This window comes from Myotis brandtii, unplaced genomic scaffold, assembly GCF_000412655.1.
Source record: "Myotis brandtii unplaced genomic scaffold, ASM41265v1 scaffold291, whole genome shotgun sequence".
Classification (NCBI taxonomy): Eukaryota; Metazoa; Chordata; class Mammalia; order Chiroptera; family Vespertilionidae; genus Myotis; species Myotis brandtii.
Genome location: NW_005361118.1, coordinates 839,036 through 853,885, shown reverse-complemented (window position 1 = coordinate 853,885; position 14,850 = coordinate 839,036). Strand labels below are relative to the sequence as shown.

Genomic DNA, 14,850 nt, shown 5'->3' with positions numbered 1-14,850 from the left:
AGCCACATGCGGCTCTTTGGCCCCTTGAGTGTGGCTCTTCCACAAAATACCACGTGCGGGCATGCATGTACAGTGCGATTGAAACTTCGTGGCCCATGCGCAGAAGTTGGTTTTCGGCCTGGGCGAGTCTATTTTGAAGAAGTGGCGTTTAGAAGAACTGGGGGGTGTCGGTCGGTTGGGCGAGGGGAGAGGCGGCGCAGGCAGCCCGGGGATATGCAGTGCGGGGGAGGTGCATGCGATTCATGCATGAGTTGAGTGAGCCAGTCAGTCAGCAGTCTCATTGTGCAGTGGTTAGTGCTAGTTGCGTCTGCAAATCACGCATGGGTGACAAAAGATAGATGAAACAAGTATACAAGATGAGTGTGGATGGGAGAGTTGGAAGGGGTCGACCTCAGCGAACGTACCTCAATCAGACTGAGGACGTTTTTAGCAAAGGCCAGCTTAGGAGTACCCTAATTAAGTTAATAACAATGTACCTACCTATATAGTTTAAGTTTAAAAAATTTGGCTCTCAAAAGAAATTTCAATCGTTGTACTGTTGATATTTAGCTCTGTTGACTAATGAGTTTGCCAACCACTGTCCTAGGGCAAAGAAAACTATGGAGAAAATAAACAAATGGGACTACATCAAAATGAGAAGCTTCTGCACAGCAAAAGAAATCATCAACAAATTGAAAAGGGAGCCCACTCTATGGGAGAACATATTTGGCAATGTTACATCTGATAAAATTTAATATCCAAAATATATAAGGAACTCATACAACTTAACCAAAGGAAGACAAACAATCCAATTAAAAATGGACAAAGGACCAAAATAGACACTTCTCCAAAGTGGACATACAGATGTCCAAGAAACATGCAAAAATGCTCAAAGCCACTGATCATCAGAGAGATGCAAATTAAAACGATAATGAGGCATCATGTCACACCTTTCAGAATGGCTACTATTAACAAATCAACAAACGACAAGTGCTGGTGAAGATGTGGACAAAAAGGAACACTAATTGACTACTGGTGGGAATGCAGACTGGCAGACAATATGGAAAGCAATATGGAGTTTCCTCAAAAAATTAAATATGGAACTGACATTTGACCCAGTGATCCCACTTCTAGGAATATATCCTAAGAGTCTCAAAGCACCAATCAGAAAGAATATATGCACCCCTATGTTCACAGCAGCGCAATTTACAATAGCTAAGATCTGGAAACAGTCCAAGTGCCCATCAGTAGATAAGTGAATAAAAAAGCTGTAGTACATTTACACCATGGAATACTATGCAGCAGTAAAAAATAAGAATCTCTTACTCTTTGAGACAGCATGGAGGGACCTGGAGAGTATTATGCTAAATGAAATAAGCCAGTCAGAGAAATACAAAGTCTCACATGATCTCACTTATATGTGGAATCTAATTAACAAAATAAACAGATGAATGGAGTGGATCCAGAGACATAGAAGCATGGAACAGACTGTGGAATCTCATAGGGAAGGAGGAGAAGGGTGGGTGGAGAGGAAGAGATCAACAAAAGAATGTATATGCCTTTATGCATAACCCATGGACACAGACAATAGGGTGGTGAAAGCCTGTGGTAGGGGATAGGGATGGGCTAGAATGGGTCAATGGGGGGGGAAAGGGGGACATATGTAATATTTTCAACAATACAGATTTAATTTTTAAAAATGATTAATATAATGACTAAACTGAAAAAAAATTGTGGCAAATATTTAAAAATTATCACATTTGTATGTTAAAGACATGACATTAAATTGGAGCTAGATTTGCTGAACTAAACTCACCTGTCATATAAAAGAAAGTTTGTAGAAATACCAAAAGAAAAAGAGAGAGAGTCCCCCCAAATAAAATTTTAAATGAGCATATTTTAGATGAAAGCAGAGAAATACAATGTCACTTCAAAGAGAGATTGTCATCTAGGCCATTAGGGCAAAAATATAACCTGACTGAAGGTGTTAATATATCTAAAGAGAAAATATGAGTTACTGTTAACACTGATTATTCTGAAAAACAAACACAAAAAAAGCATATAGAGAAGAGTCACAGGGACCCAATTTGGCAATGCCTGTCTACGCAGTGACAATAACAGTTATTAGGCAGACTGAATGTTAGTTTCCTTGACAATGGTCTCCCAGTAGCGAGGGAAGTGTTTCAAGCTACCGTGGTTGAGAGACCTACCTGAAGACCTCCTTTTGCCTACTGATTCTCTGTGCCCTCAGATAATTTGGTTTCCTATTAGCTGGTTATTGGCAAAGTGGCAGTAAGAGTGTTGAACTGGGCCTCTAGTGCATCAAACAGATGTAATTCTCAAACTGACATTCACTTTATAATTTAGTATATCTGTGTAATATAAAATGGAAAGAATGCTTTTATCTGCTAAGGAGTATCTCCTTCATTTCATAGCCAGTTGTATTTCCTATTAAAAGCCAATAAACCAGTTCTTTTTTTTTTCTAAAATATATTTTTATTGATTTCAGAGAGGAAGGGAGAGGGAGAGAGAGATGGAAACATCAATGATGAGAGAGAATCACTGATTGGCTGCCTCCTGCACGCCCCTTACTGGGGATCATGCTCACAACCCAGGCATGTGCACTTGACTGGAATCGAACCTGGGACCCTTTAGTCCGCAGGCCAACACTCTATCCACTGAGCCAAACCAGCTAGGGCAGTTCTTTTTAAATATAAGATTTTGTGATTATAATTCTCAGAGAAATGCAAAATTTCATTTCCTAAACTGTGCCCTTGTGAATTAAATTCCAATCCAAATTTAAGTCTGTATTTCTCTTTTTAAAAAAATACATTTTTATTGATTTCAGAGAGGAAGGGAGAGGGAGAAAGATAGAAACATCAATGATGAGAGAGAATCATTGATTGGCTGCTTCCTGAGTGTCCTCTACTAGGAATGGAGCCCACCACCCGGGCATGCGCCCTACAGGGAATGGAATCATGACCTCCTGGTTCATAGGTTGATGCTCAACCACTGAGACACACTGGCCAGGCAAGTCTGTATCTTTTTTGTTTTTATATTCTGCATCCTTACTTTATGTTACAAATTTGAACATTAAAATATAAACCTTAATGTCTTGGCTGAAGTTGTTGATGGTATGCCATCCTGCATTGGTCAAATGGTAGTTCACCCATCGCAGCAATAACTCCTCTGGAGAAAGCTTCATCAGCTCTTCTAGTTCTTCACCTTCATTTAGCAATGCAATCAGAGCTGAGAGGAAAACATAGAAATATAAATTCTTCTTGCAGCAAGTGTACGTAAATGAAAAGTAAATATTTTTGATGATCATACCTTCATTCCTGGAAATCTCAATATCAGCAAAAAGACCAACTTTGATGATCTGCCAGAGAAGTCCCAAGACCAAGTGAGGTTTTCCTTCTTTGAGATCCTGTGCACCAATATTGACCACTGTACATCCAATGGCTGAGGCAGAATTCAGGGCTAGGTTTAAATTTTCCTGAATTGCCACAAAGAAAAATACCCATGAGGAAGTACTTTCTAAAGTCTTATCAACAAGTTAAGAAGGTAAATAAGAAACAAAGGATTGTGAAATTTCAGGTTTTTAAACATAATATTTAAATAAGCAAAGCACCAATATTTAAAAGAAATTTTCTATGGTTTTAACTATTACCTCTATATGCCAATGATTTTCAAATCCATACCTTCAGCCCACACTTTCTCTCAGTGCCCACTCTAAACTCTATACCTATATACTCACTTGGTTAGGTCTATCTGGGTGTTTCACAAGTATCTCAAACTCATGTCCAAAACTGAAGCAATTTTCCTGCCATGCTTCCTTGGTCTTCCTCTAATTATCTATTAAAACTGGCTTTTCTTTATTTCCTGTCTTGGTGGATAGGACCAACATTCATTCTTGCCTTCTTTCTTCCTAAGTCAGAAATATGAGCAGAATCCTTTTTCTTCCTTGCTTACCATTTCTAGTCACCAATGTCTGTCAATTCCACCTTCTAAATACCTGTGGAAACTGTCGGTGCCTTTCTTCAGTTTCTTGGTTCCTTCCTAACACCCATCTCAAACTATCTACAATCCATCTTCCACAATATTGTGCTATTCGTGATCTTAGTAAAATAGAAACTTGATGGTGTTCCCTCACTGGAAAACCCTTCAAGTTCCCTATAATTCCTACTATGTCCTCTCACTCACTATATAGGACCTCTGAACTGGCTATTCCCTCTGCCTGGAACATACTTCCCCCAAATATCCACAAGTCCTTTAATATTGCTCAAATGCACCTAATGGCCTTCTCTCATTATCCTATACAAAATAGCAAGCATCACCACACCTCTGTTGGCACTCACTATACCTGATTTTACTCTTTAGCATTCTGTGACATCTATATATATAAAAGCCTAAGTGACTGTTCAACTGGTAGCTATGACGCACACTGACCACCAGGGGGCAGACGCGCAGCACACGGGCATGGAAACATGAAACAGACTGATGAATCTCAGAGGGAAGGAGGGAGAGGGGAGGGCAGGAAGAGATTAACCAAAGATATTATATGCATACTAGAGGCCCGGTGCATGAATTCGTTCACCAGTGGGGTTCCTTGGCCTGGCCTGCAGGGACCTGGCTGAAACCAGCAGTCTGACATCCCCGGAGGGGTCCTGAATTGTGAGAGGGTGCAGGCCAGGCCGAGGGACCCCACCAGTGCATGAATTCGTGCACTGGGCCTCTAGTATTATATATTTATATGTTTATTATTATGTATATCATATCTCTATATATAAAAGCCTAAGCGACTAGTCAACCACTTGACCAGTCACTATGATGCGCACTGACCACCAGGGGGCAGATGCTCAATGCAGGAGCTTCTCCCTGGTGGTCAGTGTGCTCCCACAGCAGGAGCACCACTCAGCTGACCAAGATGAGTGGGGCTCCCAAGCAGAGCACCGCTCAGCTGACCAGGATGAGCAGGGCCGGGATGAGCGGGAGCAGCTCCTCCCTGGATCCCCGCAGGCCATGCTGAGGGACCCCACTGGTGTACAAATCTGTGCACTGGGCCTCTAGTATATAACATAATAACAGAGGCTTTTTTTATATGTTTGGGGCTGTTTCCCAGATACTTAACACATGGTACATGCTCAATAAATATTTATTGAATAAGTGGATGAATGGGTAAGAGTGAGTAAAGGCAAGAAGGGAAAGGAGAGGGTCAAGTCCAAATTTGTAATATGGCAATCAAAAACACTTAGGATTTGACTCTGGCCTCATCTCTTGACATTCTACTTATATAGTCTATGCTTCAGCCAAGTTAGAAGGTCTGTTAGAGCTCCCAAAACACTGCCAGGAATTGCAGGTGGTTTTTTGTCTAACTGCAATAAGCAGTAAAACTCAGCTTTGTCTCATCAACAGGTGGTGTTGTTGATACATGGGGAACCAGCTTTTGATGTTAATTTTATTTAAAACCATTGGCTCTACAAGTATAGCAAATGACTTATAAGTTATTAGCTTAAAAAACAAACTGAAAGTTAGAAGCTAAAATCTACTTCATCAAATAAATGTTACTTTCTAATTGGTAAATACAACATTATTGGCTTACTGGTATGTAGGGAATAGGACAACCACTACTGTCTAAAGCCAATTCCAAATACTGTAAGACCAAGAAGTAACAGGAGCACCCCATAAAGAGGTTGTTCTCCAAGTCTTGACATGGGCAACTGCCCTGAGTGCTCAGCCTTCCTTCCTGAAGACCTGTGTTAGTGGAGAGAAACAAGGACAATAGGGAATCTCCACCAACTGGGTCATGAGAGAGGTATTGTTCTTCCTTGAGTTTTGGTGTCTTAATTTGTAAAATAGGATATCTTACGGAGATGCTAACAAAAGACACAGTCAAATATCACAGTTTATCTTGGGTTACCCATCCATTCTCTCCCATCTTTTTTGTACATCACTGACTGTCTGTGCCTAAGATATAGCCCACTTTCCCAGGCAGAAAAATTTATACTGCTGTTTCTGATGGCTTCTCATGTCACTTCTATTTTGATTAATTAACTATTTGATTCTTTGCTAACAAGCTCATATAGGTAATGAAATTCTTTTCATTCATACCACTTTGCAAATTTTCATTTTTCATAAAGTTCCAATTCCAGATGAGTTCACTTTTGTTAATAATTTTGAGAGGGATGTGCTAGATAATTATTGGGTCAATAAAAATAAAGGCATGGTTTGTTATTCAGATTTCATAATTTTATATATCACCACTTTTACTTCATTTGGAATATCCAAATGGGCTCTGTGATTTCCCTACTTTAGCTGCAATTGTATATAAAGTGAAATTAAGGTCATATTTTTATCTGTACATTTGTATATATGTGTAAGTATAAAGGATATACATGTATACTCTGTATGTATGTGAGTATATTATTTGCACTGGATTTCAATTTCCTATACCAACTATACCAACTCTTGTTAATTTCCTGACTTTTTGGTCCCTAAATCACTAATCTGCTTTTCAGTCTTATTTATATAATTCACTTTTCTTTCAATAATGATAAATAAGAAAATGCAGCTCAGTAGTACACTGGATAGAAGACAAGAAATTCTCTAAGATAAAAAAAAATGAGTCTTGCTATTAACTACCTGATGTGTCCCTTTCCCTTGCTTTCATAGTTATGTCATTTTCATCCTTTTTATATTTCTCTTCTTCTATACATCATGATACTATGTAACCCTATCATCATAAAGTGAGTAACTGTATTATCACTATCTTTACAATCTTTTACAAATGAATTACACCTCTTTGGGATAAAGTTTCATGAAAAACTGGTAGTTTTCTAGCAGATCTATTTCCAGAGCTCTAAAATTACTGAATAAACAAAACAGATTTAATATCCACAGTAGTACTTCGCCCCTTCCCAGAGGCCTGTCTTTTCTCATTCTACATTAGCACACTCTTTCAAGCATCCTTGAGACCTAGACTATTCCACATACTCATACTGGAAGAATGCTATCTCTAAAAATAAAACTATCAAGGACTTAGCACCTCGGACCCATCCTGTAGCTATTGAAAAATAGTTACAGAATAATTTTCTTTATTTTCTTGAATACACTGCATATAAGTATTAAAAGTGAAATGAAATAAATTTATACAACAGTAAGAAATGCTGAATTTCTGATTCAGTGCCATAAAAAATTTATGTGACATGTATTCTAGAAATAAGACATAAATGAATGTTTTCAACAATCATAGATAGTATTAGATGAAGCATCCTGACACAAGATGTAAAAAAAACAAAAAACAAATAAATAAACCCCCCCAAAACAAAAAAAACACACACACAATCTGACAATTAAAATCAAAAATGGGCTTTTTAAAGAATAGTACTTTGTGGCTTGGATTCTAACATAGAAAGTGCTAGGGATATACAACAGTATTGGCTTATTGGAGGGGGGGACAAAAAGTTATGTTGGTCAACATCTTACTCTATAATTCTCAAAGATGACCGGAAATGAGAGTAACACTTGGATAGTCCGGAATTAACCATTTGTCACTGCCCTAAGGTCATAGCTTCCTTATAGGAGAGACTTAACAACTTCACCAAAATCAAGGATTGTACTTTCCAACAAAAAAGAAGGGAACAGCTCAGCAGTAGCTCACTTCTAACAGCTGCAGTTGTGAATCGCACATGAAATAGTTGCTGCTGCTCCCACCATGTGAGAGGCAGTACGGCACAGGGATGAAAAGGCTGGGTTCTGGTGCCAGACCATTAGGACCACACCCTGACTTGGACACTGTAGACCCTCTCAGTGACACAGTCTCATCCTCTTTAAAGTCATAATATCTTATTTTAAGGCTGCAGGGAGGAGTCAAAGGGATAACTCATGTTTAGAAGAGTGACTAGTACCTAGTTAGTACTTGATAAATATTGACATCCACCCACTGAACTAGACATTTTGATGGAAAAGTGTGGTAACTATAAATTCCTGAATTTGAACAATATGTGAATGGGCAAGCTGACTACAGAACAGTTTAGTACAAAAAGAATAGCTAAAGCCTGGCTGGCATAGCTCAGTGGTTGAGCATCGACCTATGAACCAGGAGGTCACCGATCGATTCCCTATTAGGGCACGTGCTGAGTTGCAGGCTTGATCCCCAGTGTAGGGTGTGTAGGAGGCAGCCAATCAGTGATTCTGTCTCATCATTGAGTTTCTATCGCCCTCTCCCTTCCTCTCTGAAATCAATAAAAAATATATTTTTTTAAAATAGCTAAAAATTTTGTGAAACAGTAAAACTATGCACTTTTCTTTTTCCAACCAACCAATAAAAACACTGGCACACAGCAAATATTCATTAATAAAAATAACAATAATTATAATAATATAACCTGAATACTATTATATTAAATAAAGAAGTTCATCCAAAGGGGCAATGGGGGGATAAGGACATATATGTAATACCTTAATCAATAAAGAAATTTAAAAAAATAAAGTTTAAAAAAGTACTTTGGATCTTAATTCCATTGATTACAAAATACAGCTAAATTTTTATTTAATAAAAACCTAGTTTTTATATGAAACTGAAATTATGTTAAATCATAGGTTTTACTTGGGCCCAAACATCCATTAAGAAAGGCCTTCCAGCCCTAGCTGGTTTGGCTCAGTGGATAGAGTGTCGGCCTGCGGATTGAAGGGTCTTGGGTTCGATTCTGGTCAAAGGCACATGCCCAGGTTGTGGGCTTGATCCCCAGTGGGAGGCAGCCAGTCAGTGATTCTCTGTCATCATTGATGTTTCTATCTCTCTCTCCTTCTCCCTGTCTCTCTGAAATCAATAAGAAGATATTTTTTAAAATAAAAGAAAAGCCTTCCATTTTACATTTTACAACATAAATACTTACAGAAACAGTGAAAGGGGTGAGCTTTTTCTTATTAATGGCTCTTTCATCAATTGTATCTGGTTCAGATAAGTTGATCATTTTGCTAAAGAGAAAATGGGAATAATTTAGTATAAGATTCTCAGAAATGTTTTTAGTTCATTTTTGCAAGCAGATAAAAATAGTTACATTTTGAAAAGTAAAAACAATCTATTTCTTTACAATATTATACTGAATTCATGTCAGGGACTTAATTTTAAAAATCTAAAAAATATTCCCTAACTTATAACAAATTCATAATTCACTCAATAGTAATCTTAGAAAGGAGACATATGTAATACTCTTTGTAATACTTTAAGCAATAATTAATAAAAAAAAAATAGTAATCTTAGCATTTACTCCTAACTTTTCAAAAACAGACCTGCATTTTCTTTATGTGAGTCTTTTTTTTATTTTACTTACTAATCGTCAGCATATAGCATTGTAAACAAAAAATGCTTGAGAAGCCGTTTCATAAAGCAGAATCAATTATGTTAAAACTAGTGGCCCGGTGCACAGATTTGTGCATATTGAAAGGAAATTAATTAGAAGAAATATTTTAATATCACTATTCACCATTTTCTATAATAGACGTGTCAGAAATGAAAAAAAATTAGTAAAATGTATATGAAAATAATATATAAATTGATTAATAAGTAAACAATAACAACATATAACAACAAAAACATGATATAAAAACAACATTGATAAAAACAAGGACTGATAAATTGATTAAATTTATTCTAATATCTCCCTGTATCCCACATTAAGAGTAAAAACACTTTCAGAGTGCTTGACTAATTTCCCTTGTGATGAAGTATTTACAACTTTAACTTTAATGTCACATGCTCTTCGAACTCGAGAGAAAGCAACATATAACTGACCACAACCCAAAACGGGTTCAGGTAAGAATATTCCTACTCTGTCTAGAGTTTGTCCTTGTGATTTATTAATAGTCATTGCAAATGCTGGAATCACAGGAAACTGTCTTCGAATTAATTTAACTGGGAGGCTAATGTCAGATAGGAACAGTTGTGCCAATAGTTGGTCTTCAGACATAATCTGTTGATGATACGGCTTTCTTTCAGCTTCAGAATGTCAAGAAAAACAACCAAATTCACGATCATCAATGACAGATCAAAACACATGTGTGTGATTTGTGCCAGCGAGAGCTTTATATGGATCATGCATGTGCGAGTCAACGTTTATTTTTAAATTGTCGGTGCGCGTCATATGTACTGGCTAGCCAGTCAATCGAATGGTCGGACGTATGTACGGTCAGTCACTTAGCCTTTTATATATATTGACTAGAAGCCCAATGCACGAAATTCATGCAAGGGGCTTGGCCCTCGCAGCCACAGCAGCTGCCTCAGCCCTTGCAGCCCGAGCTTCGTCCGGAATGTTGTCCAGAAGGGCATCTGGAAGGTCGTTTTGCTGTCTGGTCTAATTAGCATATTATGCTTTTATTATTATAGATACTATCATTAAAATACTGAGAAAGGAGCCAGAGACTTGGTCTTTCTAAAACTTCTATAATTTAAACATTTTAAAATATATTAACAAATTTTATCTCTATATTTTAGAATATATATGTTGGAAAGTGTCCTTTCAATTCATAATAGGAATCACCTCTAAAGAACAGAGGAAGAGACCAGAATTGTAGGTCAAGGTCACAGTACATATTTTTCCTTAGTTTGTTTCTTTTTAAAATGTGAGGCTCTGCTTTTAAGATCTGTATTCCTATTGAAAATCAAAATCAAGGGGAGATCTCAATGGGGGAAAAACGAGACTTATGTAATAATTTAAACAATAAAGAATTAAAAAAGAAAGTCAAGATCAAGAGAGCTTTTGCCTTTCTGTTCCATGGGATGTTTCTGTCCTCCCTGTGCTCAACTTAGAACACCTGCATTACCATTTGACCGGTGTAGTGCCCCACTCAAACTCCCCACCTGGCACTGTCCCTCCCCCCCGACTCCCTGAGGGGAGGGGACTGTGGATCCCAAGGAGATCCAACTCATACACCTCTCCCATCTCTTTGACTTGCCAGACTAGAGTCAAACTCAACAGGGTCTTCCTTCCCTGCTGATTCTGCTAAGCCTGTTCCCTTGGGTGGTTTCACTGGATAGTAGGTAGGGACAGTGGGACTCTCCTTCATCCAGTCACAGTATGTTATATGTAATGTCCTAAAAACGAATCCAGAGGGAAGAAGGTGGCTGGCAGGACAGCAGTGAGGGAGAGAGTGTGAGTGAGGGAGTGAAAGGGGAGTGCGTGGATGTGTGGGGTGGTGAAGGACAGTTAGATTCCACAGGACTTTTGGGGGCTGGCAGACAAGGCCCCCTAGCCAGGCAGCCTCTGCTACCACTGCAGTCTCTCCTGGGGCAGCCGGCTCTGCCACAGAGGCCGTGCCATCTTGAAGGGGAGAGCTGCTGTGACTGGGAGCCCAGCCTCACCACCACCCAGGGTTCCCTCAGACACCACCCGGGACCCTACAGCCACTCTGGCCAGGGGCCTGCTGCCTCAGCTGTGGATCCATGAACACCAAGACTCCAGCCTCCTCGGTCAAAGGCTCCTGTGAGTTTTGGAGTGTGCTCCCCTCCCGCTGGCCAGACACTTTAGCCCCAGAGGCCACGACCACATGCAAACAGGCAAGCCTTAAGCAGCAACCCCAGGCTCTGTGACCGTGCAAAAACAATCAAGCCTTACACAGCCTCCCCGGAATCCAAGCCTTATGCAGCAACCCCGGGCGCCCCATCCTCCTGCGAACAGCCAAGCCTTACACAGCAACCCCAGGTTCCGCGACCACACACAAACGGCCAAGCCTTACGCAGCAACCCTGGATGCTACAACCACACTAGCCACTGCCAAGCCCAACAGAGCAACCCCAGGTGCCACAACCGAGCGTGAGCAGCCAAGCTCTACACAGCAACCCCAGGTGCCTCACACAGCAACCCCAGATGCTAGCCACTGCCAAGCCTAACACAGCAACCCCAGACGCCCCAACCACGTGAATCACCTCCAAGCCTGACTCATCGACCTCACACCTGGTGAACATGCGACCCATCGCCAAGCTACAGTCATAGGCCCAGTGCAACTAGACAACTAGATCCTTCGGTGAGAGCAAAAATGAGGAGATAAAGAAACAACGCCCAAAGGAGAGAAAAGGGGGAATCACCAGAAAAGGAACTAAATGAAATTCAGGCATGCAATTTGTCAAAAGAGAATTCAGAATAAGGGTTTACAGTTTGTAAACCAGATGGATGAGAATATCAACAACTTATGTAAGAATCAAGAGGAGATAAAGAGTGATATAGCAACAATAAAAAACACCACGGAAAGTTTCAACAGTAGACTAGAACAGCGGTTGCCAACTGGTGGTCCACAGATCACTGGTGGTCCGTGAGGTCCAAAAGGTTGGCAATCACTGGTTTAAGGAAACCTTTGGAGCAGCAGTTGCCAACAGGTGGTCCACGAACCACTGGTGGTCCATGAAGTCTGAAAGGCTGGCAACCTCTGGACTAGAAGAAGCAGAGGACCGAATTAGTGAATTAGAAGACAGGGCAGCAAAACACATCCAATCTGAACTACAACTGGAAAAATAAATTAAAAGGCAGGAGGAGAGCCTAAGGGAGCTTTGGGACAACATGAAATGAAGCAACATACATGTAATAGGGGTTCCAGAATGACAACAAGAAGAGCAAAGGTTAGAAAAACTACTTGAAGAAATAATGTCAGAAAGCTTCTCTGATTTGGGAAAGAAGAAACTCACACAAGCACAGAGAGTCCCAAACAAGATGAACCCAAAAAGACCCACACCAAGACACATCGTAAATATGATGGCAAACATTCCAGACAAGAGAATCTTAAAGGCTGCAAGAGAGAAAGACAGAGAGTTACCAACAAGGGATCTCCCATTAGATTATCAAATGATTTCTCAACTGAAACACATCAGGCTAGAAAGGGATGGAATGAAGTATATAAAGAGATGCAGGGCAGGGGACTGAGTCCCAGAAGACTCTACCCAGTAAGGCTATCATTCAAAATTGAAGGGGAAATCAGGAGCTTCATAGAAAAAAATAACCCTAAGGGAGTTTATCACTAACAAACCAGCAATGCAAGAAATGCTAAAGGGACTGTTGTAAAAAGAATAAATAAAAAGGGAAGAAGGAACACAGGCACAAAAAATAAAAATGGCTACAAACAAGTATCTATCATTAATAACCTTGAACGTAAATGGACTGAATGCTCCAATCAAAAGACATTGAATGGATGAATGGATAAGAAAACATGACCCATGCATATGCTGTCTGCAGGAGACCCACCTCACAACAAGGGACGCACACAGACTGAGAGGGAAGGGACAGAAAAATATTTTTCAGGCAAATGGAAATGAAAAAAAAAGCTGGGGAAGCAATTCTTATATCAGAAAAAACAGACCTCAAAGTGAAGGCCATAACAAGAGAGAAGTAAGGCCACTTCATAATACTAAAGGGATCAATACAACAAGAAGATATGACTCTGGTAAACATATATGCACCCAATACAGGGGCACCCAAGAACATAAAAAAAACTTCTGGAAGAAAACAAGGGAGAGATAGACAACAATACAAGTATAGTAGGGGACTTTAATACCCCACTGATATCACTGGATAATTCCTTTGAACAAAAAATCAGCAAAGAAATAGCAATCCTAAATGACTCACTAGATCAGATGGACTTAATTGACATCTTCAGAACATTTCACCCCAAAGCTATGGAATATACATTCTTATGAAGTCCACATGGGACATTTTCAAAGATCGACCACATATTGGGTCACAAGCAAAGTCTCACCAAATTCAAGAAGATTGAAATCATATCAACCATCTTCTCAGACCACAACTGCATAATATTAGAATATTATTTTACAACTACAATAAAAACAATAAAAAAATTCAAACACCTGGAGGCTGAATAGCATGCTATTAAACAATGATTGGGTTACCAAAGAGATCAAAGAAAAAATTAAAAACATCCTGAAAATGAATGACAATGAAAACACAACAGCCAAAATCTATGGGACACAGTGAAAGCAGTCCTGAGAGGGAAGTTCCTAGCTCTACAGGCCTACCGCAAAAAACAAACAAAAAACCAAAAAAAGCCCAAACAAAAAACAAATAAAAAAGAAAAATAGTAATAAATTATCTAACCCTACAACTTAAAGAATTAGAAAGAGAGCAATAAGAAAAGCCCAGAATAAGCAGAAGGAAGGATATAATAAAGAGCAGAGCAGAAATAAATGACATAGAGACAAAAAAACCAAAACAAACAAACAAATAAAAAAAACAATGAAACAAACAAAAGATCAATGAAACCAAGAGCTGGTTCTTTGAAAGGATAAACAAGATTTATGAACATCTAGCCAGGCTCACCAAGAAACAAGAGAGAGGACCCAAATAAACAAAATCAGAAATGAAAGAGGTGAAGTAACAACCGACCACACAGACATACAAGGGATTGTAAAAACAAATACTGTGAATAACTCTACTCCAGGGGTGGGCAACCTTTTTGTGAGTGCGTGCCAAAACCAGAAAAATCTCTGACTCAAAATTCTTCTGCGTGCCAACCCTAATTTTTTGAGAACATGTTACGCCTACTTGATATCTCTTAAGGTGTACGTATGTGAAGAACCTTGAAGAAATAATAAAATTCATTCGAGCGACAAAAACACAGTATATGATGATGAAAAATACATTTATTTTTTAATGTATACATGTACACTGATAGTCCGACAGAAAACTTTATGACTCCGTTTGATATTATCAGTGGGACTTCTGCTGCTGCATCACTGATGACAGAGATTTTACATCAGGTTTATATTTCGTGACCTTAAGAGATATGCAGGAGCTACTACTTTCATCTGTCAGGCTACTCCTATTATGAGACTTAACAAAATTCATCACTGAGAACAAAGATTCACAAG

General features: G+C 39.1%; 1 protein-coding gene across 4 annotated transcripts in view; it reads right to left on the bottom strand.

Annotated features, from left to right (window-relative positions):
* Positions 1-14,850, bottom strand: part of PLS1 (plastin 1) — a 157,112-nt gene that overhangs the window by 55,335 nt on the left and 86,927 nt on the right. For all 4 annotated transcript variants that reach the window (XM_014542171.1, XM_014542172.1, XM_014542170.1 and 1 more), the window contains 3 exons: positions 8,877-8,958; positions 3,310-3,475; positions 3,086-3,228 (listed from right to left, as the gene is read on the bottom strand). In XM_014542171.1, the coding sequence (XP_014397657.1) occupies positions 3,086-3,228; positions 3,310-3,475; positions 8,877-8,958 (391 nt within the window). The remainder of the gene's footprint in view (positions 1-3,085; positions 3,229-3,309; positions 3,476-8,876; positions 8,959-14,850) is intronic.